This window comes from Schistocerca serialis, chromosome 4 (genome assembly GCF_023864345.2).
Source record: "Schistocerca serialis cubense isolate TAMUIC-IGC-003099 chromosome 4, iqSchSeri2.2, whole genome shotgun sequence".
NCBI lineage: Eukaryota > Metazoa > Arthropoda > Insecta > Orthoptera > Acrididae > Schistocerca > Schistocerca serialis.
In genome coordinates this window covers 37,185,742-37,210,370 of record NC_064641.1, presented here as the reverse complement: position 1 = coordinate 37,210,370, position 24,629 = coordinate 37,185,742, and the positions used below count along the sequence as shown (strand labels likewise).

General features: G+C 42.5%; 1 protein-coding gene across 1 annotated transcript in view; it reads left to right on the top strand.

Moving 5' to 3' along the window:
- Positions 1 to 20,911, top strand: part of LOC126473756 (BMP and activin membrane-bound inhibitor homolog) — a 283,624-nt gene extending 262,713 nt beyond the window's left edge. The window contains exon 4 of the mRNA XM_050101012.1: positions 18,488 to 20,911. Coding sequence (XP_049956969.1) covers positions 18,488 to 18,978 — 491 coding nt within the window. The 3' untranslated portion in view covers positions 18,979 to 20,911. The remainder of the gene's footprint in view (positions 1 to 18,487) is intronic.
- The last annotated feature ends 3,718 nt before the right edge of the window (positions 20,912 to 24,629 follow it).

Below are 24,629 nucleotides of genomic sequence, written 5' to 3'. Positions count from 1 at the left end.
TTTAGCGCAGGACCCACAATCGGTTAATTACCGACTCTGATGACGGCGGTAGATAAAACATGTCGTGAAATACTGTCATCAAGAAAAAATTTCATTAAGCAGACTCAACAGAATTATTTGCAAGAGTGCAGAACGATTATGGACTCATTCCAAGAATGTATTTCCTTTATTAATGATCAATTGTCCGTAATTCCTAACGGAAGAACCACGTAGCACCGCGCAGGCACTTCTTTTCGTGACTCAGGTGTCAAATGCGAGTGCCCACTTGGCGCCCACAGGTGGGGCAGGTGTGTACCACACCAAAAGAGGAGTTCGTCGGAGACCGCTTGTCTACATGCTTGCTTCGGAGCTAAGGCGCCGTCATGGAACTTGCTGCCACCCGCTCCTTGCATTTGTCGCAGTCAGTATTAAATGTGTTCATATCGCGCTTGACGTACTCTTCAAAGCGCAAAGCACGACTTCCAGGGGGCCTCTTGGCATTTGCTGTCTCACAAACGTCGGGAAAGACGGGAGTGGTCCGTACGATGCAAGTGTCACAAGTCACCGCAGGGGCCCTATTCTGTACCTTTCCACCATTTTGCCGATCGGTTCGGTACGCGGGCGCACCGAACGGTCACGTTTTCGAAACAGAGCCCAAACATTATTCAGTAAGCATTTCGAAAGCGATGCCGAACGGTCCTAGAGGACCGAAACGCTGTTGCCAGTTCTCGCGCCAACCAATGAAAAGCAATCTGCCTCAGATCTGCGTATGCGCACTGCAGCGCCACAGCGGCACGAACTCGGAAGCGGCTAGCGGCCGACACAGGCATGCCACTCTTCACAGTACCGAAAAGTGTGGTTACAGTACGTAATACTGTTCAAATTTCGCTGGCCATGGGCTTCCATGAATGCATGATAACGATAGAATATTCACTGTGTTCTGGAAACTATCGTAAATGTCACATTATCTCATTTTATTCTCATTCTCATGACGTCTTGTTTTGGATTTTACATTTCTGAATATGACTTGAGAATGGAGTGTAGTACCACATTGTGCAAATGCATCTATAGAAATACCCGAAAAATTCGTCATTTTTTCTGTTTTCCGTCGTTCCATAATTGCTTGAAAGTTCATAGCGGTACGTTCTGTCCATGCAGCTAATTGAAGGCGGTTGTTTATTGCCATACGAGTTTCGCTTCCTTTATTCGTGATGATGCTTCACAAATAAAAGAAGCGAACCCGTATGCGAATAAACTGCCTACAATTAGTTACATGGATGGCACACATCTTCAGGAACCCGAAAAAATGTTTAAGAGAGTGTCAAAGATTAAGAAGATGTATAGAATGTGATTGTAGCTCGCTCCTAGAGATCCAAATGATGAAGTAGCCTACTTCCCTAACTGATGCATCAACGATTTGGTTCATAAAAACAAAATTTAAAAAATCGCCTTTTCGACAGCGTGTGGCGAGTGCAGCTACAGAAGTTCATTGTAGTTCATAACAAGGATCTGATGAATCAAAATGTTTTATATACGGTGATATAGTCTGAAAATGTTGTAGCGGAAACCTTTCATCTCTGTCTACTGTTGTTAACGATTCGATCGCAGCTAAATAGTTGAGACAAGCTAGAGTATAAAGACGATTGCTGCTAGTCTCATTCGCAGTAATTTACGTTATCCTCTTAGATTCCTGTCTGACCACACTCTCGGAAATCGCTACGTATTCCGAAAAAAAAAATGTTGAATTATTTGTGACAAGAAGAAATATATATGTCACTGTCAGTTGTTTCACGCACAGTAATTTCATGTTTCATTTCTTGAACGTACGGTAGTCACGAAATCGGAGATATTCGTTACTGAGAAGGCGCGCTCTTACGTGTAAATTACAATGGATATTTCAGAAAAATGCTTAACTTTTACGATTACCGAAGTCTCAGAAGGTGTTGCAAACGCGAAGAGGAAAAAAAATTTTTTGCATTTAACAGTATACGAACCTACGTTCTTTAACACGGTACTTCGTTGCCTTACCAACTTCGCCACTACAGCTTGCGTGGTAGTAGTGTTTTTCTTAATGTAATTCCAGTCGAGAGAGACGCAGACTGACTTCGTTGCCGAATGATGCGGGTGTGAGCCGTAAATGTATGAAATGTTGGAAGGTTTCCTCTATCATGCTTCTCAGAATTCCTTTGCAACGTTACTTAAAAGTTTTAAACGCGTTTCGATAATTAATAAGTAAACCATTTGCGAAAAAGAGTACGCGAAATCACTCGTAATTTCAACTAACACTCATGTAATATAGGTAAGCAGAGCCGATGCCTTGATATTTAATGATCTTTAAACTCTGAATTGCATAAAATAACAGGTATTTTTAGAGAACATTGACCGAAAACTTTTTTTTATGTTGTAATCATTCACAGTAACAGCCTAACCTAACTGCATTTCTAACAAAGGAAAATAGTTTATTATGAATTCGTTGTGTGATGTCCTTAGGTTAGTTAGGTTTAAGTAGTTCTAAGTTCTAGGGGACTGATGACCATAGATGTTATGTCCCATAGTGCTCAGAGCCATTATTATGAATTCACTTTCCAATTGGACGTGTCCTGTGGTGATTCTTTAGTAACACAATCGCTAAATCCGAAGTTTAAAGCACTGAATATGTTTAAAATAACATTATATGTGTAAATAAACCACAGCTAATCGAACGACAGGTCCATACCGAAATCAAGTTGTCGAAAAATCGGCGGGAAGACCGTTCCGTAACAGGTCTCAGAAGCTTACTGAATAGTAAATTCGGATAAAGAACCGAAAATGACGTCACTACCGAGGCTAACCTACTGCACCGATCGGTATGAACGATATAGAATAGGGCCCCAGGCGACGTTTCTTGAGAGTGGGGGTGACACTCGCTAGATTCACAGCATTCAGCACCGTCTCATTTGTCACACGATTCCTCCATGTTATACCTAGAATTTTTCATAAGCCCCACAGATGTAAGATGTTGAGCTTAAGTTCTTGTACAGCGTATGATGTCCGGGTTTCAGCACCATACAAGAGGGTGCTCATCACACATGCTTGATTGATGATCGTCCCGTAAGGTGTTTCTTGTCCCATACTCTTGTGTGGAGCTTCCCGAAAGTGTACCCCGCTTTGCTAATTCTTGCGTTTATTTCGTCGTCTAGAGGGAGACCTTCTGACACTAACGAACCAAGGTAGCAGAATTTGTCCACTACACTGATCTTATAGCAGCCGTATCTGTGTAGGCCTGTCTTGCGCCATAATCACATTCTTCTTTATATTCACAGACATGGAGAAGAGTTTGCATGGAGTGCCACATTTGTCCATAAGCCTTTAAACGACGTCTTGAATATGTGTGGCATCGCCAGCAAATAAAAGGCTACTTATAAAATAAGCCCTCACGATAGCGCTAGAATCTTAATAACGACGTGTTGTAAAGTTTCCCTTGAGCGCTGGCATGTAGATCGATGCCCAAGCTTCTTTCGCAACTGCGAGAGATAACGAGAACAGTATACCAAACAAGGTAGGCGCCTGTACACAGCCTTGACGGACTTCTCTTTGCACTAGAAATGAACCTCATGTCCTTCCTCCAAATGCAACACCCTCCAGCGCTTCGTGAAACGCCCTGATCATCTTCAAGAGTTTTGGAGGACAACCTAACTTCACTAGTAAAGTTACAGACCCTCCCTGCTGACTGTGCCAGATGCATTATGACGGTCGATAAAATCAACGAACAATGGTGTCTTCCGCTCGCAGCATTTTTTCTCAATTTGTTGGAGTGTAAATCATATCAGTACTAGGTCGATGGGCTTGAAAGCCACATTGAGACTCAGGGCATACATGCCCGGCTTGCTTCTTCAGTCTGCCCAGCACCACAAGTGCAAATGCTTTTCCGACGATACTCAGCAGCGAAAATCCGCAGTAGCAACTGCAATCACCGCGATTGCCTTTATCTGTGTATAAAGTGACGATTTTGGAGTCGTGCATATCTTGCGGCGCAGTATCCTTAGCCCAACATTCCAGTAAAAGGTTGCAGAGCACAGGGAGGAGAGGAGTCAGTGTGATAAGTTCCGTGTGGGTGGTGTCTTTACCTGCGCACTTCGCTCATTTTAGCCGCGCAGCAGCTCTCTAAAGCCCCACCTTAGTAGGCAAGGCGTCCAGCTCGGGGCCAATTTACGACCGAGAAATCTCTCCTGTTGGTTCTGGGCTAATGTTGACCGCATGTGAGCAGACGTCGCATCGTTGAAACTGTCAATTACAATCTGTGATGACTTCCGTCGATATCCACAGGTGAGGCAGTCTTCTTAGGGTTGGGCCCGATGGTCCTTTTGATACCCGAATACGCTCCGCCGATGTTTCCACCGTCGACGCAATCCTGTATCCTTGTGCAAAGTTTCTCCCTGTATGTGTTAACGCAGTTCCGGACTGTTCGCTGAACAATTGCCTTTGCTTTCCTTAAATATCTGCAAGCAACGTTGCAAGAGATTGAATGCAAGTTTATAGTTGGCTGAAGTTAGAATCAAGGAGGGGGTTTCAAGAAATAAACCTAAGTTATACTCAGCCGATTTAAAAGTATCAGTTTCACTGAATGAGCATGTGGATTTTTTTTATTTTTTGATTTGAATGCCAGGCTTTCTCGCGCTCGATCGTACGTCCTTATACACGACTGGCCATTAAAATTGCTGCACCAAGCCGAAATGCAGATGACAAACGGGTATTCGTTGGACAAATATATTATACTAGAACTGACACGTGATTACATTTTCACGCAATTTGGGTGCATAGATCCTGAGAAATCAGTACCCAGGACAACCACCTCTGACAGTAATAACGGCCTTGATACGCCTGGGCATTGGGTCAAACAGAGCTTGGATGGCGTGTACAGGTGCAGCTGCCCATGCAGCTTCAACACGATAACACTGTTCATCAAGAGTAGTGACTGGCGTATCGTGACGAGCCAGTTGCTCGGCCACTATTGACCAGACGTTATCAATTGGTGAGAGATCTGGAGAATGTGCTGGCCAGGGCAGCAGTCGAACATTTTCTGTATCCAGAAAGGCCCGTACAGGACCTGCAACATGCGGTCGTGCATTATCCTGCTGAAATGTAGGGTTTCACAGGGATCGAATGGAGGGTAGAGCCACGAGTCGTAACACATCTGAAATGTAACGTCCACTGTTCAAAGCGCCGTCAATGCGAACAAGAGGTGAGCGAGACGTGTAACCAATGGCAACCCATACCATCACGCCGGGTGATACGCCAGTATGGCGATGACGAATACACGCTTACAATGTGCGTTCACCGCGATGTCGCCAAACACGGGTGCGACCATCATGATGCTGTAAACAGGACCTGGATTCATCCGAAAAAATGGCGTTTTGCCATCCGTTCACCCAGGTTCGTCGTTGAGTACACCATCGCAAGCGCTCCTGTCTGTGACGCAGCGTCAAGGGTAACCGCAGCCATGGTCTCCGAGCTGATAATCCATGCTGCTGCAAACGTTGTTAAACTGTTCGTGCAGATGGTTGTTGTCTTGCAAACGACCCCATCTGTTGACTCAGGGATCGAGACGTGGCTGCACGATCCGTTACATCCATGCGGATAAGATACCTGTCTCCTCGATTGCTAGTGATACGAGGTAGTTGGGATCCAGCACTGCGTTCTGTATTACCCTCCTGAACCTACCGATTCCATATTTTGCTAACAGTCATTGGATCTCGACCAACGCGAGCAGCAGTGTCGGGATGCGATAAACCGCAATCGCGATAGGCTACAGTCCGACCTTTATCAAAGTCGGAAACATGATTGTACGCATTCCTCCTCCTTACACGACGCATCACAACAACGTTTCACCAGGCAACGCCGGTCAACTGCTGTTTGTGTATGAGAGATCGGTTGGAAACTTTGCTCATGTCAGCACGTTGTAGGTGTCACCACCGGCGCCAACCTTGTGTGAATGCTCTGAAAAGCTAATCATTTGCATATCACAGCATATTCTTCCTGTCGGTTAAATTTCGCGTCTGTAGCATGTCATCTTCGTGGTGCAGCAATTTTAATGGCCAGTAGTGTTTATTACTCCCAAGCGTAGAACAAGACTGGCATACAGTTTGGAATCTCTGGTGTCACCGCCAGATACCACACTTGCTAGGTATACGTCGGACCCACGTGTCGCCACTATCAGTGGTTGCAGACCGAGCGCCGCCACACGGCAGGTCTAGTCTAGAGAGACTCCCTAGCACTCACCCCAGTTGTACAGCCGACTTTGCTAGCGATGGTTCACTGCCTACATACGCTCTCATTTGCAGAGATGACAGTTTAGCATAGCCTTCAGCTATGTCATTTGCTACGACCTAGCAAGGCGCCATATTCAGTAATTAGAATGAATTCTGAACAGACAATATTGTGAATCATGTACCGTCAAGAGCACCGTTCATCATTAATGGATTAAAGTTAAGTATCAAACTAATTACGTCTGCTTTCTGAATACTCATTTCTTGTCGTGTTCCAGACATCACGTCAGTATAGTTCTTCCCTCCTCACACCAGCCTGCGTGAGCTAAGACGAGTACATTTCGGCCTCCTCTAGTAACACGGTGTTGGCTCTTCTGCCAACACAACAGAATCTAGTTCCGTTGTTCGTCACACCAATCGCTGCAGTACGCAAACAACAGGTATTTGAATTATCAGGCTTCTGTCGAATGCTTCCGTGGGAGCTGCATTAACTGTAGAGTAATTACAAGACAGTATAAGATTTATGATCTCAATGCGGAGTAAGTAAAAAAAAAATCCTTTTAGATACACGGCGTGGTCGTGGAGCACGCCAAACAAAAGGAGAAGGAGGGGGATGGGTAACATTGAGAGCAGTGCGGAGTAGAACGGGGAAGCAGAAACAAGGATGAGTCGAGCGGTAGAACTGGCTCTGCTGTCGTCAGCAGGGGTTGATCTCGTAAATCATGCCGGGGCCAGTTATAAATTGAATATTAGGGCCGTGTCGTGCGCCGCCGTCCCATTGTTCGAAGCGGGCTGCCATCAATATGGACCTGAGGACGGCGTCCGGCCCGCCTCAAAACAATAACGCAGCGCTCTGACCGCGCTGTAAATCAAAACACGCTCTGCTGCTAAGGTCCGCGCATGCGCGAGGGTGGCAAGCGTCTCATTGGCTGCGACCGCGACCGGTAGCGTTCACGTTTCCTGCGATCTCCGGTAACTCGTCCACAATCATGCCAAGTTCTGCAGTTGTATATAGTTTCTAACGGACAGCGTAGTAATTGCTAGCTGTACACGGCCACGCTTTACTATGGCTCAATCTGCTTAAATGGAAAAGAAAGATACGAAAAGCAAGCGTTTCTAATATTTACGGGTATTGGATATATATGTCCTAATCTCCTTCTCTCTCCTGCCTCTGGCAATTTCCCCCACCAGCTTTCTATGTCCATCTCCCCTCCCTCTCCATCAACTCCCTCTCCTCCTCCTCTCTTTGCCCATCTTCTCCTCCCCCCTTCTCTGTCCCATGTTCTCCTCCCCTCCCCCCCCCTCTCTCTCTCTCTCTCTCTCTCTCTCTCTCTCTCTCTCCATCTCCTCCGACCCCCCCCCCCCCCATCTCTGTCAACCTCCTACACCCCATTTTCTACGAGATTAGAGATTAGATTAGATTAGATTTTCGTTCCATAGATCCGTGCTGAGGAGGTCCTCGTGGATGTGGAACCTGTCAATTTTTCTTTTTTTTTTTTTTTTTAAAGCTGAAATAACAATACTAATAGTATGAATATATATAATACATCATTTGTTTCTATTAAAAAATTCGTCAATGGAGTAGAAGGACTTGGCCGCTAGTAAGTCTTTCAGGCTCCTTTTAAACTGATCTTCATTTGTAACTAAATTTTTTATGTTTGTTGGCAAATTATTGAAGATGAGTGTTCCTGAGTAGTGGACCCCTTTTTGAACTAAAGTAAGTGCTTTCAAGCCCTTGTGCAGATCATTTTTGTTCCTGGTATTGTATGTATGAACTGAGCTGTTTGTTGAAAAAAGAGATATATTATTTAGGACAAATTTTTTTGTGGCGGCGTTCGTAGCGACAAGCAATTCGCTGTAGAAACGGCTTACGAAGTCACCGCCACACTTTTAATAGCGGGCCGACCGGTCCGCTGGAACAGTGAACAGAAAGATGAAAACCCAAACACTCTGATTAAATAAAAGTCGGTACTTATCTTTATTAATGAAGATACAGAAACACAGTAGTGAACTCCGTGTCTACAGAGATCTGTCTAGTTCGAGTCGGAGCGGCTAGGTCAGCGTCGGTTGACGACAAACAACAACTCTGCTGCGATGAACACACAACTGACTTGCAAGTACACAATTCGGTGGCGAGTATACAACTGAGCGGCGAATACAGAACTGTCCTAGCGCTCGCGACTCCAGCGCTTAAGAAACCAGAAGCCAGCGGTGGCGCGCGCAGACTTGCGGCGATTTCCTGTCTCGCTGGCGCTGCTTATGCGGACGGCGTCCGGACTTTGATGCTGCCAACCTTTTGGCAGCGGGCTCGGGTGGCATTACTGGCTAGGATATAACAAATTTCATTAAGGAGTAAATATACTGAGAGGCAGTAGTTAGTATACCCAGTTCTTTGAAGAGGTTTCTACAGGACGTCCGTGAATTTACTCCAGAAATAATACTTATTACACGCTTTTGGACTCTGAAAACTTTTGTTTGACTTGAAGAGTTAACCCAAAGTATTATACCATATGACGTTATGGGATGAAAGTAGGCAAAGTATGCAAGCTTTTTCATTTTTATGTCGCCTATGTCTGCTAACACTCGAATTGCAAATACAGATTTGTTAAGGCGTTTCTGCACTTCTGTGGTGTGCTCCTCCCAACTGAATTTATTATCAAGTTGTAATCGCAGGAATTTAAAACTGTCAACCTCTTCTATCTGCTCTTCTCAATACTTTATGCATATGCTGGGAGAAAAACCTCTTACAGGTTCTGAATTGCATATAGTGAGTCTTTTAGAAGTTTAATGACAGTGAGTTGGCTTTAAACCATTTATTAATATCAATGAAAATATCATTAGCAGATCTTTCTAGAACTACACTCGACATACTATTTATTGCAATATTTGTGTCGTCTGCAAACAAAACGCACTCTGCTTCTGGCAGTGTAACTGTTGAGGGTAATTTCTGAAAGTAAGTTTGTAACGGTAACACTGACCACCTTAAACGGCAATCGATGCTAGCGTTAAACCTCTGCGAGGAATTTTTGAGAAAGTTGTGACCGTGAGATAACCTAATGGGAACAGAACAATCAAACTGGGATTAGTTTCCGAAACACTCTAGTGCCAGGAATAGACGTTCTCCCAACATAAAAGCAAGTTGTAACATTATATATTACTGTCGGTCGCCAGCCTAATTAGGCATCCTTGTGTCAAGCAATATCATAAAGCAGTGCTAAGGCTAACCTAACCTTCCTTGACATACACACACTAAACTCTTTCTTTATATCTGCTCACTCTACAACACAGCAACCTAACTTCCAGATAAATGAACTACTAACTTGGAAGTAAGACAAACAAATGGCCAATGAGATAGCAAACAGTAACATATGCCTCTCAACAACACGTACCTTAAACGAACTAGATGCAACAGTTTACAAAACCAATCACCAACACACATGAAACTAGTTGCAATAATAAACAGGGAAGAGCATTAAATGATTAAGATTTAAATTAGATGGTCTGTTAATGATCATATTCTGTAACATCATTGATTAGTACAGGGTCTCTATGCCCGTGCGTTAACCAACTTATATTAGAATAGCTAACACAGTAAATATCACTTTCTTAAACTCGGACGGAAGCCATTAAACAGAATGCAAATCTAACTACAATGGTTCTGAAGGAGCCTTTGCATTGCTTCACTAACGTAACTAGCCTAGTACATGAGGGCCCTTAAACTTTCATGATTTTAAGAACCGTGTTCATTAACAAAACTACACAAGTGTGTGTGAGAAATGGTAAGTATCCTCATCAAAAATTATTGATTAAGTAAAGCACAACAAACTATAACTCTTTAAATAACAAAAGTGCTTTGATAAGCAGTCGTTTAACCTACTCAAAACATAGTTTGCTGTGCAAATGTCAACACAAGATTAAATTTAATTCAAATACTTATTCATGGAATGAACACTTATAAACTTTGGAATACTGATCAAAGTGCATAAATGCAACAATTAATAATATTTTTCACTTCGGACCAATTTTACTATTTTCAGGCAGCTTTTCAAGTAAGGCAAATTATTTAAGGAAATGACTGCTGATTGATTTAAAAATGCACTGGTAGTGGAGTATTTCTCAAACTATAAAACTGAACTTTAAACACTATAACGCCACACATTAGAAAAAAATCATAACTATTTTTACAGCTCCCCAATAAATCTTTCCTAGAAAAAAATCATAACTATTTTTACAGCTGCCCAATAAATATTTCCATATTAAATTACGACACTCGGAATTAAATTCACTAGGATAGGATTCCTGTCCAGATTTGTGATCTGGGATAGTCACTGGTGTATGATAGAGTTTTTAGCAACACCACGATTATTATTAAAATCAACCACACTTCACAATTACCTGGTCCATTTACAGAGCGCCAGTTGTTAACAGTTTAGTGGAAATCGGGTGGTACTGATGCGTAATTTGCAGTGGCTGTCAACATGGCGGCGATGCAGTCATGGCAGTACTGTTGGCCTCGCCCAGTACAAATCTTCTTGGCGTCGGAATTATATTTTTATAGGGCCAAAAACCATGCCATGATAATATATCACCAAATGCAGCATCCGAGGCCCATAAACACTGCTCTTAAGCTCCTCTGGCCTCAAACCTCCAAGAATATAAGCCACAATGATCCGCCCCTGCTAGCGAGATGTTAACCACAGCATGGCTCAACCCAGACTCCTTACCCGTGACGAAGGACGACTTGCCACCTGCGCGCCAACCACAGCTCTTCCACTCTACCAGGCTACTTCCGTATCTGCGGGGCCTCCCCACACCTTTTACATTCAAACCTAAGTTCCGTAACTATGTACCAAGTCAATTACAGTACATTGTATAACAATCATTCCAGTAGTTATTTAAATCCACAAGCACAGATTAAACAACATCGTTCAAAAAGTTCACATAACTGAAATATGTGTTCATAGTCAAAGAATTTCCGTGACAGATATAACACTCTACATAATCAACACTACAAACTGACATGTAAATATCAATATGGGCACAAAATGGTCAAAAATAGGCGTTACGAGTTCCGTTTTCATTTTTCTCCACGGCACTGCTACGATCGCAGTTCCGCTCATGCCTTTGGTCCAAGCAGAACGGAATGACACCATTGCGAGCTTGCTCTGCGTTGTGTATCGGTCGTAGTGATTGTTTATAGTGGCATAGTTGATCGAAAATTCTGCCGCGCGCGAACTGAGATCTGTGGTTTCTTTTCTGAATGCTAAGAACGTTAAACCATCGACAAATCTGCGTGGTTTACGGAGAAAATACATTGAGTGCTTCAGTGGTGAGTCTGACAATATTAGGAAGGGCGTGATCAAATACATGACGAAGAACGAAGTGGATGTCTATCTATAGTTTCCGATAAACTGTTTACTGCAGTCGAAGAAATGATTAAGAAAAACCTTAGGTCTACGATTAAAGTTATAGCTCGTAAACTTCCACAGATTTCATGGATAGTAATTTATAAGATTATTACTAAAAAAGTGGGTTTTCATAAATATGGCGTGCATTGGGTGCCTAAACTTATTAGTGAGAAACACAAGCAACAACGGATGAGCAATGCACTTGATTTTTTGACACGCTACAATGCCGATGGCGACAAATTTTTATCGTAGATAGTCACGGGGGATGAAACTTGAGTTGGTTATGACGACCCTAAAACGAAACGGCAATCGATGGAATGGAGGTACACTTCGTCCCCAGGAAAGGTTAAAGCCAAGCAACTCCTGACATTCCGAAAACTCATGTGTACAATGTTTTGGGAGAGACAAGGCACTTTACTGACCAACTTTTTTACCACGAGGTGAAACAATCAATAAGGAAGTTTAATGCGAGACGTTTAAGAAATTGCCCCGCGCAATAAAGAACAAGTGCAGAGGAAAGCTCTCAAAAGGTGTGGGTTTCATTCACGACAATGCCCGAACACACACTGCGAAAGTGACCAGAGCTTTGGCTGGTACTCTTTTTGACATCCTCCGTTCAGTCCCGACCTCGCTTTTCATCTCTGTCGGCATCGGAAGTCATCTATCTCTTGGTGGCAAGCGCTTCAGTAACGATGAAGAGGTAAAAAAACGTGTTACCTCATGGTTGGCAATACGGGTGGCAACATTCTATGACGAAGGAATGCATAGAGTTACACCACACTATGAGAAATGCCCGGAAAGTTACGGGGTCTGTGTTTAAAAGTAGTGTAAGTGTTACAGGTTTTTGTGAAATAAATTGCTTTCTTTATCTGCATTCGATTCCTTTTTTATTACCATCGGAACTTACTTTCCGAATTTCCTTTGTATGTCCACTTCCTCCGATCCCTCTGTCCGGCCGGCCGGAGTGGCCGAGCGGTTCTAGGCGCTACAGTCTGGAACCCCGCGACCGCTACGGTCGCACGTTCGAATCCTGCCTCGGGCATGGATGTGTGTGATGTCCTTAGGTTAGTTAGGTTTAAGTAGTTCTAAGTTCTAGGGGACTGATGGCCTCAGCAGTTAAGTCCCATAGTGCTCACAGCTATTTGAACCATTTTGAACCCTCTGTCCGTCTCCTCTTCCTCCCCCCCCCCCCCCTTCTGACATTGACCCTTGTTTATTGTTATTGTAAAGTCAGATTCTGTATTAGCATTCTAATCATAAATCAATTATCCACAAATACATCTTTCCTGTTTGCCAACAACGTTTCACTAAAAAGTATAAAGTCTATATGTGTCTAAATGTTTAGTACAGCAACATGAAAAACTCTTAAGTAAATCGGAAAGGTATATTTTGACATTTTTGGTAAGAATGTTTTCCCTTACTATAACATATATATTTTTATATTATCTGTATTAAAAATATACATACATTAAAGTATGTTACCTAAAAACACGGCCGTATTAGAATTCTACGTTATGTCAAAATCACAAAGCAGTCGGTCAGGAACTTTCAGAGACTAACGATTCTGAACAAACCAACATTAACATTTTATAACGTTTCCTCTTTTGTTACATATGTATTACACATATATCAGGCAGCGTTCCTGAAAACACGTGAGTATTCGAATGCAATGTTGCTGTTAAAATTTCAAAGCAATCCGCGAAGAACTTCCAGAGATGTGAGATTTTGAAAAAACTAACATCTGTGTTTCTAAATATATAGAAACTGTGAATACTCCTAATCGCAAATATCCGAAAATTATATGTAATATAATTTACAAAAAAATCTCAAAAAGTTGCATGTACATCATATGTTAAAGAAATAGGTACCTAAATCATGCCTGTATTAGAATGCAAGGTTGTATCAAAATTTCAAAGCACGCGGTCAAGAGCTTTCGGAGATTAACAATTTTGAACATATTAACATTTTTATGTATACAGATTGCACTGGCCACATTCGTAGCCGAATGGAATTTCAGAGGTGCCATGCGACATCTGCACAGAAATAATGACGAAGAAGGAAAAAGAGGTTAGTGTCACCTCCTTCCCTGCGGAAGGACGCAGGTTCAATTCCCGATACTTCGTCAGATTTTTTCTGAGACGGGGAGGTCTGGTATGGAGCCCACTCAGCCTTTGTGAGGCCAATGAGGAGCTGCTTGAATAACGAAGCAGCGGCGTCATCGGGATTCATCTGGTGGCAGTAATGGCTGGAGGGATTGGCAACATCCTGACCACATGCCCCACGATCATCGAGCGCCCCTCGTACTACCTTGGAGGCAGTAGGAGACTGATACCTGAGAGGTGTTTACTGTTTATTGCACTATGCCTTTCAGATACTGCAAAGCGCTGGTGTCACATATTCTGACAACAGTGATACTCCAGCAACGGAGACGGAACACATAACTGAATGTAGACCTACCCATAATTCCTACATCTACGGCAACATCTAAATATTATAGGCCATTCCTGAAATTCGATTTACGAAGTGTTCGGTTGGTGTATAAGTTAGTAGCATTTTTGCATAAGTTTAATAAACACAAGATACGCACATAAAAAGGACTTTAGTCTTCAATAATGTATTCTCCTTCAGTATTTACAACAGTCTGCCAACGCCGGGCTATTTTTCCGATTCCTTAACTGCAGATATCACGTTGTTTTTAGGCAAAGAACTCAGCAATGTTCGGAGCTCATTTTTATCCGTAAAGGAAGTTTTTTGAAGGATGTTCTATAGAGAGCGGAAAAATAAAAATCTGAGGACGCACTGTTTTCAAAAATCGAAGAATATTTGAAAGATGATCTCTTGCTGTATCAGCTTGCAGCATTTTTGTGTGCTGTTTTCAAATATTTTATTATGCAACAGACAAGAGATATTCCTAGCTTGCATACGAAATTCTCAGAAAGTTTTTAATCAGACCGAAGTCCTCTGATTTTTGTTCATTTAATAGTTTTTCTTGATAACTTAAATATGTACGCTTCTGTATCCACTCCTTCAGACAAATTTATTTTTTTCTCATATTTTTATTTCTCTTCGCGATTTTTCTTCGATAATAATAATGCAACAACGATGGTGACAGCTCTGATTTTTAAGCACTGCACCGCAAACTTGCACTTGCCTGTCTCAAGACGCGACTGTAGTCGAAATAGTTCTGCAAATACGAAACAGCAGTCTCTGTGTAGTTAAGAAGTGCGAGGCACTGCAGAGACTACAGCCGTGAAGAAATACAAGAAATGTATCCGCAATTATTAATATGAAACACCATCGGCTGTATATTGGCATGACAACAATGAAAATTTGTGCCAGAGCGGAACTCGAGCCCAGATTTCCCACTTTACGTAAGCGGTCACCTTAACAGCTTCGGCCGTCCGAGCACGAATCACCCAGACCAAAGCTTCCACATGTCATCCGTGTGTCGCAACCTGCACTCGTACATTACGTACATTTCCGTCCAGGAAGCACGTATTTATTGAGAGTCAAGAACCCGATAGTTGCGAATACATACGAAACAGCAGTGCTGGTGTTATGAAGAAGTAAAGTGCACTGTCCCTTCAAACACGCACGCATGCATGAATATGTCCTTCCTGGACACGAATGTATGTAACATACGAGTACAGGTTGTGACGCATAGACGACGAAATATGGAAGTTTGAGTCTGGCCATGATTCGTGCACGGATAGCCGAAGCGGTTAACGCTATCTCTCATGTAAAGTGGGAAAGCTGGGTTGAGTGTGGTCCGGCACAAATTTTCACTGCCGTCACTCCAATATACAGCCGATTGTGGTGCATATTTGCAATTGCAAATACATTTCCTGTACTTCTGCAAGTATTTGCTGGAACTTCCTAAAATTAACTTGCCAAAGCGACTTCCCAAAGAAAACTCGGACAAGTTTTTGTTCTAATGTAAACACCTTAGCAACTGCGGAACTTACTTGCTAGCGGACACACGCCTTTAGATCTATTGGTTTCGACATTAAATGCTCATCCTTTATCTGAGTCGTTTTATTGTAACAATATTGGCGCTATACGATTTATGATTGGTCAGTATTTCACACAACTGTTTGGCCAGTAAGTATCAACATCACTATCAGTGTCACATTGTGCTCATGCAGGAAGGCTTATCATACTCAGTATTTCTGCAGACATGTACTCGTTTCGGATGTTTAATGTAGTGCCCGTATAAATTTTTGTGGTTGCTGCTAACGTCCACATATTTTCATTTGGGAATTAAGATCTTTCGATTCTTCTTTTAATCAATAGTTTATATACTTCTTAATTCAGTTACTGTATTACGTAATTTGTTATTTGTTTACTACCGATCTGTTATGTTAGTAAAACCGAAAAAATCGATTTATATTGCTTAGAGTTAATGTTTCGTCTGGATGTAAAAGTTTCTGAATATGTGGCTGCAACCATTAAGTGTTATTTTCTTGTTTTAAGTGGCTTGATTTTGCAGATGTATCATGGACTTATATGGAAGAAATCTTTGTAGGATAAAAATATTGAAATTGTTGATGAGAAGCGTTTGATCAGTTTTACCCGCCCGAGTAGCCGAGAGCGCTAACGCGCTGCTTCCTGGACTCGAATACGCCCGGCGGATTAACGACGAGGGCCGGTGTGACGGCCAGCCTGGGTGCGGTTTTTAGGCGGTTTTCCTCATCCCGCTAGGTGAATACCGGGCTGGTCCCCACGTTCCGCCCCAGTTTCATGCATCGCAGACATTTGAAACACGTTCAAACTATTTCACGATTTACACTAGATGCAGACAGCTGGGGTACACTGATACCCTGGGGGTAAGGGGTGGGGGCAGGAAGGGCATCTGACCACCCCTAAAACTAACCTTGCCAAATCCGTTCTAACCAAGCCGACCCTGCGATCGCTGCAGGACTCTGGCGTAAGCAAAATAAAGAAAGCGTTTGATCAGTTTTCAGATTTAAAAAAATTTATAGCCACATATGAACCAAGCCATAAATAATGATGCAAGTACATTGAATAGTACAGTAGTAAGGAACAGTTTAGTGATTTAATTAAAATTGTGCAGTTCTTCGCAGTGCCAGCCCACAACGCTTGTGCTGAGAGGTTTTTTTTCTTAATACGGGAACAGTGGACAAGGAGAGAAATAGACTGACACCTGAATCTGTAAATGGGATTGCAATGGTTAAATTTGAGTGTAGACATTTGAGTTGCAAAAGCTTTTTTTAATATTTGTGTCAACAAAAGGCAGTTTTAAGAAAGATTTGGTCCAGTGCAAAATATACATAAGACTGGAGCTCTAAAGTAATGTAAATACACCACTGGCCATTAAAATTGCTACACCACGAAGATGACGTGCTACAGACGCGAAATTTAACCGACAGGAAGTAAATACTGTGATATGCAAATGATTAGCTTTTGTGAGCATTCACACAAGGTTGGCGCCAGTGGCGACACCTACAACGTGCTGACATGAGGAAAGTTTCCATCCAATTTCTCATACACAAACAGCAGTTGACCGGTGTTGCCTGGTGGAACGTTGCTGTGATGCCTCGTGTAAGGAGGAGAAATGCGTACCATCACGTTTCCGACTTTGATAAAGGTCGGATTGTAGCCTATCGCGATTGCGGTTTATCGTATTGCGACATTGCTGCTCGCGTTGGTCGAGATCCAATATCTGTTAGAACAATATGGAATCGGTGGGTTCAGGAGGGTAATACGGAACACCGTACTGGATCCCAACGGCCTCGTATCACTAGCAGTCGAGATGACAGGCATCTTATCCGCATGGCTGTAACGGATAGTGAAGCCACGTCTCGATCCCTGAGTCAACAGATGGGGACGTTTGCAAGACAATAACCATCTGCACGAACAGTTCGACGACGTTTGGAGCAGCATGGACTATCGGCTCGGAGACCATGACTGCGGTTACCCTTGACGCTGCATCACAGACAGGAGCGCCTGCGATGGTGTACTCAACGACGAACCTGGGTGCGCGAATGGCAAAACGCCATTTTTTCGGATGAATCCAGGTTCTGTTTACATCATGACGGCCGCATCCGTGTTTGGCAACATCGCGGTGAACGCACATTGGAAGCGTGTATTCGTCATCGCCATACTGGCGTATCACCCTGCGTGATGGTATGGGGAGCCATTGGTTACACGTCTCGCTCACCTCTTGTTCGCAATGGCGGCACTTTGAACAGCGGACGTTACATTTCAGACGTGTTACGACCCGTGGCTCTACCCTTCATTCGATCCCTGCGAAACCCTACATTTCAGCAGGATAATGCACGACCGCATGTTGCAGGCAGGTTCTGTACGGGCCTTTCTGGATACAGAAAATGTTAGACTGCTGCCCTGGCCAGCACATTCTCCAGATCTCTCACCAATTGAAAACGTCTGGTCAATGGTGGCCGAGCAACTGGCTCGTCACAATACGCCAGTCACTACTCTTGATGAATTGTGGTATCGGGATAAAGCTGCATGGGCAGCTGTACCTGTACGCGCCATCCAAGTTCAGTTTGGCTCAATGCCCAGGCGTATCAAGGCCGTTATTACGGCCAGAGGTGGTTGTTCTGGCTGCTGATTTCTCAGGATCAATGCTCCCGAATTGCGTGAAAATGCAATCTCAGGTCATTTCTAGTATAATGTATTTGTCCAATGCATTTCTTCTTGGTGTAACAATTTTAATGGCCAGTAGTGTACGTGGAATGTGTGTAATAGTTTTATTTTTTGCTTGTTTCTCATGTAATAATTTTAAAGGATTGAAAGTGTCCTTTTTTTCATCCTAAAATACACAAAGTGTCCTCTTTTTTGCATTCCAAATTACGGTGAACCTACCTCCAGGTGCCGCTGGGAACGCGAGTGCGTCCGCGCGCGGCGCGGCCTCGCCCGAATCCACGGCGTACGCGAGCGGCGAGGTGTGGCTGAAGGCGGCGACCATCGCAGTGCCGGTGTGCGGCGTCGTCATCCTGGTGGCGCTGGTGGCGGCCGCGGTGCGCATCCTGCGCCGCGACGCCCGCGAGTTGGCCGCCGCCTCCGCCGCCTGCAAGGCGCCGCCGCTGGCGCGCTGCAAGGTGCCGCTGCTGCCCTCTGCCGCCGCCGCCGCGCACCACCACCATCACCACCACCACCACCACAACCACCACCAGGAGGCGGCCGAGCGCCGTCCCGACAAGAACGAGGCGAACGCGCGCCGCAACCGAGCCGCGGCGCACGCCAACCTCTTCCGGGGTGACGACGCGAGCGGCGCGGGGCCCGCAGGGGAACCCCCGGCCAAGCTGTACCACAAGGCGGCCATCACGTGGCGCGCCGACGGCTGCGCCTGCCCCGTCTAGCAGGGGAGGCCCCGCCGACACGAATACCAATTCAAAAGTGGAGTCTTCAAATTCAACAGTCCAGTCTCCCCAGTGCGCTTACCATACTAAAAGCAGCCACCTCAACTGTCATGTTCTGATTTCGTGCTGGTGACTCTTGAATCAGAATGGTCTAGGTGCCATTGTTTCTTGCCAGTGCGTGGAGGATCCTGCATACATTTCAGAGCAAGTACAGGAACCTTCACTTACTTACCTCCGTGTACTGGCTATCGAATTAGAACGTGGTCTGAGAAATGCCTAACTGACATCCTTGAGGAATCTAAACATGTTGTAATTTCTTTCTCCTGGCCTATAGTTAGATTAGGTCTATTCCATTCCTGATCTGTCTTGGGGCTGTAATTTGAAGCCAGGATGAGGACATCACAGATTAATTTTCCTCTCGATCAGATTCGCTTTCCTGACAAAATGAATATCAGCAGAGAAAACTGCCTTGGAAACCCCGGAGTCCTTTCCTCCTTAGGTATCTACAGGTGTCCCATCATCTTGTGATACCAGGGAACATCACAGGCAACATCCCAATATCAACTGCAATTCTTCAATTACAGGAGAAGAAAAACTCTTTTCTCTTTCATTTTGTGGTTCTGTTTCAGTTCTGGATTTTCTAGATGAGTGAAGTTGCTGGAATGATGAGATAATCTTGAAAATGTGGCTCAATTAACAAAGTGAGAACATGGCAAACAGCAAAGTGTAACATATTTTGCATACGACAGTGCTTTGTTTTATTTTCTTGCTGTCTGCATACATACGTCAGATAGATAACCGTACACTACTATGCATTGCTGCTTGTAAATGTATCAGAGATCATTTAGTTAGACATATACAAATGGAGCTATATCTTTTCGATGTTGTGTTTTTGACTTTCCAAGTCCTGCAAGTTCGTATTAATTCAATTCATGTTAGTAAAAAGGTATATGTTCCATCTTACACTGAATTCTTCCAAGTAATTGAACATTTTGAAATGTGGCATCATTAGAGTATGTTAATATAACCCAGCAAAAGTAATTTTCCCTCTGCACTTGGGGTACTGGCTCTCTCTCCCATGGACATCTTTCGTTTCTGGGCAAATATGACAATCTTGGTCATGAAATTCTTTTAACTGTATCTGTCCCATTAACAAGAAGATGTGTCTATGTCTGTTTTAACTGATGCTGTTTTTTACTGCTGATTGGAATCAGTGTGATAAAATCATTGGCAATTTGTTATACCATTGGAAATTGGGATTATATATGGAACTGCAAATAACTACTATTCTACAGTAATTCTCCTTCTGACTCATCAACTGTCAATCCATCATGACCTCCTATATATTCACGACAATAACTTGACTCATTAAGTCATAGATAGGATACCCAGTAAGACAGCAACGAAAAATTTTTTAAGTGTCATTCTCTGTTCAAAAAGCTCTTTGTAGCTTGCACAGTACAAGATATATACTTTTTTAGTCAACACTGTAATATATATGTACAACATTTATTTAGGTACATTTATAACCATTTTATAATGTGAATATATATCTATACACATTGTAAACTGTACATTAACAAATATTTAAAAGACTGTATAGGATAAAGGAAATGTACATAAAATAGTTTATCAGTTGGACTTCACTTGAAAGTTGATTTGTGTTTGGGTAAAAATGTTCCAAGACACAAACTCTGACTTTAGTGCATCACCTTCATGATTAGTGATTTGTGAGTAAGTGGCCCTACGTTTTGTGGTCTTTCGTTATAGCATTGAATGAAGAATGTCATTAATAGTGGGGCAGTAGTAACTGTATCTGGAGATCACAAATAATGCTGTGATAAATAAATATGATTTTTACATTTTAGATGTAAATATATACATTTTTGTTACTATATATGTGTAAAAAGACAATAAAAGAAGTTAAATTTTTTATACTTATTTTTCCTTGCCTCATATTGTACAATGTTGCTGGACACATCAAATTATCAGAAAATAAAATAATCAGTACATAGTTAATAACAGTTTTCATATAAAAATAATTTACATTATAAATAAGATATTACACATAACTAATAGGCTACTCTGATCATATTACATACCATGTGGTGACAGCTAGTCACAAATGCTAAAATATGTGCAAAGTAAATTTCCCATAATAATAGTTTCTTGCTGCCTCACTTTCTGATATATGTAGCTTACTGATCACATAATTGGAAATGAGCCAGCTAATATGACACACTTCCAGTTTTAAAATTTAAGATGGAATATGTAACAATCCATCCCTGATCAACTCAAAAAAATTAACAAAAGTTTTTCTACAACTACTCATTCCTGATTGCAATGCTATCAATCTCAGTGCAAGTTAATTACACAAAACATTACTCAGGAAGAGGAGAGTTGCCATAAAATCAAAGGAATAAAAAACTGCTTGGTTACATTTACCTGAATTGTCCCATAAAAAAGAGAATCTTATCTTGATTGTATGTGAAGATTTGGTTTTGTTGAATCTAGGTATCATTTCAGAGTTGTAGTTATGTTTTTATATGCTACAATGCCTGTAATATGTAAATTAGAATTGCACTTGGGATGTTCCCTGCAATATTTGATAAATGTTTAGAGGGGAACTTCATGTAATAGTTCTGATACTGATAGGTATGGATCAGAAATTACTGACTTGCTTGTCAGGAGTATATCCCCATTTTGATAGCTTCTTTCTTCTCTTGTGGATTCGTCTCCTGTGCAGTTTGGCCTGTGTTTGAGAGAAAAATTCTGTTTGTCTATGTCCAACAAGCTACCAAATAACATAAATCACTTTTTGAAGACATACATGTATTCTTCAAATGGCTCTAAGCACTATGGGACCATCTGTTGTTCCAACTCAGTGCTGTGTGCTATTCCATGAACTGCAGCATGTATCTGAGGTGAGTAATTGCCAAACCAGCAGGTTCCACAAATTGTCACCATATGCCAATGCCACACCTTCTTGCAGGAATGCTGCTTCCATCACATGCATCAACATGCCCAAACAATAAAAATTTTATGCACACTATGGATATCCAAATACACCTACTATTAAAAATTATCATCATTCGTTGGTACAGTAAACACTTAGAACATATCATGTCAATGAAGTATGTCACACCTCCTATCCCTCTCGATAAACGAATGATATCATGCTACACATTCAATGTTTGTAACAAAACACATTAAACACTCATCCATTATCTGTGCTAGAGATTTATTTCTATCAGCTTCAGATAAATGTAAACTTTTAATCCCAAACATAGGCCTAATTCGTCTGTACTAAGCATTCATGCAGGTTAAGTTCATTGTAAGTTCTTTCCTTATTTATCAAATTATGAATGCTGACATTCCATGTTAGCTGATTCTAATTATGTAGTTTATGCACCAAATTCATTTAACGCTTGCTATACAAATGTCATTGAACACTTTGGTTACAATCACTATTCATACCTTTATCAAACATGTAGGCATTTGGCATTACTTAGCACTGATTTCAGCATGCATCCATTGCATACCATTCCCATATTTTGATACATTTTTGCTTTTCTAGAATCATCTTGTTCAGGTTGAAAGCTCTTCTTTATGTTTTTATGTGTTTGCAATTGAAAATTTGGGTTTTCTTGAAATCTACTGTACACAAACCACTGTTTCTTTTCATCAACCCAGACATGTTTCAACACCTAAAAGTTATAACATGTGCATTTTGTTTCGTTTCTTTCGACTGCTCACCTGAAAATTAAATTTTGTGAACTTTTTTGTCATTCTAACTGCCCATCAACTCAAAAACTACAACTACAGTACAAAACATATCCAGAAAACTAAACAAAAACCTAAAAGAACAAAATGCAGCGATACTTTGGTCCTTATGAACAAGGCAGAATACATTAACAAAACATCATAATTCATAGAAGAGAACATCATTCATCAGTGATTGTACCATGAAGAATCAAACATACAGAAACTTACATACATACACACACATACACACACACACACACACACACACACACACACACACACACACACATATTTCTCCACAGCAGAGACATAACAATAGTTCTCACATAACATTCAAAATTAACACGACACTAAAGATGAGGCAAAACATGACAATTGAGCAACAGCAACAGAAGCGCCTGCTCAAATCATGTTTTATGGAAAATAAATGTGAATTAAAGGTGAGGGTGAAATAACTGCAAGAAGAAAACTGAGTGGAAATAGCGTGCACAATAGCAGTAGAAAGATGAATTCACCAGAGATACAATATAGGATCCCTACTACAGATGGGATCTGGAATGTACAATAACACAACCAGTACCCCAACAATCATACACTTTATTATAACAACGGTGGTGCAACAGAGCTATATCAGCAATGATTGAAGCCATTAGCTCATACTACCTGTGAACTATTGCTGAAACACGGTCTGAATCAGCCTCCAGCAATACTGCTTATTGTCACAGAGTTCCCACAGACTCCCCCATGTAGTGTGGAGCACTTTCAAGAACGTGTGCAACGTGCAGAAGGTGATGAAACAATTTGGAGGTGAACAGGTTTCTGAGTACCATATGGATGTGATAAGCGTGTTGGCACGTCTGGCAGAATCGAAGTGATGAGGCAGCGTACACTGCATGGCATACAGATCACAATCATGAAGATGTTCTGGTGCACAGTAGAGGCGGCAGAATCATGACTGCATGGTGGTGTCAGAAGGGATGGCGGAGAGCTCACTGGGGCCGAATGGTGCCATTGAGAATGCATGATCTGAAGAGGACAGGTGGGGATCCATGGTGGTGAGCACAACCTTCAGCAGAAAAGTGGAAAGTGAGACCCACTGCAGTATCTTAAAAATTCTCTTGGAGCGAAGGGTGATAGAGCCATATGCAACCTGGCGGTCTGAATGCTGCCCTTAGTGGGAAGGTCATTGTTGATCAATGTCGTTAAGGTCTTCTGGAAGAAAATTTTGATCATCAAGGTGCAACTCAAAAGCCTGGGGCGTGTCACCAGGAGGGAGGGAGTCATCTGAAGAGATTGTGGAAGGTGGTTAGAAAGGGTCATTGTCAAGTAAACGTATTTGCAGAGTCCATGCCAGCTTAAGGCGATTGACAGACGTTGTCATAAGTTTCCCATGTAGCGGTACATCATAGGAATGGTTGTCCCATCGAAGTACTCTGAGGGGCCCGTGTTTGGGGGTTGCAAGGCTGGTCGGATTGTGTCAACATGTGATATCATAAACTTGCATTCTTTTAAAGCCTTGTGGAACAATACCTGAGGTGCAGAGCGAGAAAGAAGGGGAGTTAAGTGGAGGTTGAGGATGTGGTGTTTTTCTCACAAAAACCAGTTTGGTCCTGTCGGATGGCATAGTCAATCGTTGCTGGAACACAGTCAGCAGGCGAGGAGAGCTCTTCGCCATCCAAATTTTCAGTGATTGTAGCTCCACGATCACGTTTGGGGCTCGTACGCACTCTCAAGAGTACCCATGGAGCCCAGAGTGCACCGTGACTCATGACAGCTATCTTTAAGTTGTGATGCCACCACTCAGTGAGCCCATTGCTCTGATGATGATACGCTATAATTCTAAATCCATGAGTGCCACTGATGCTGCACAACTCGAGGAAAAGGGT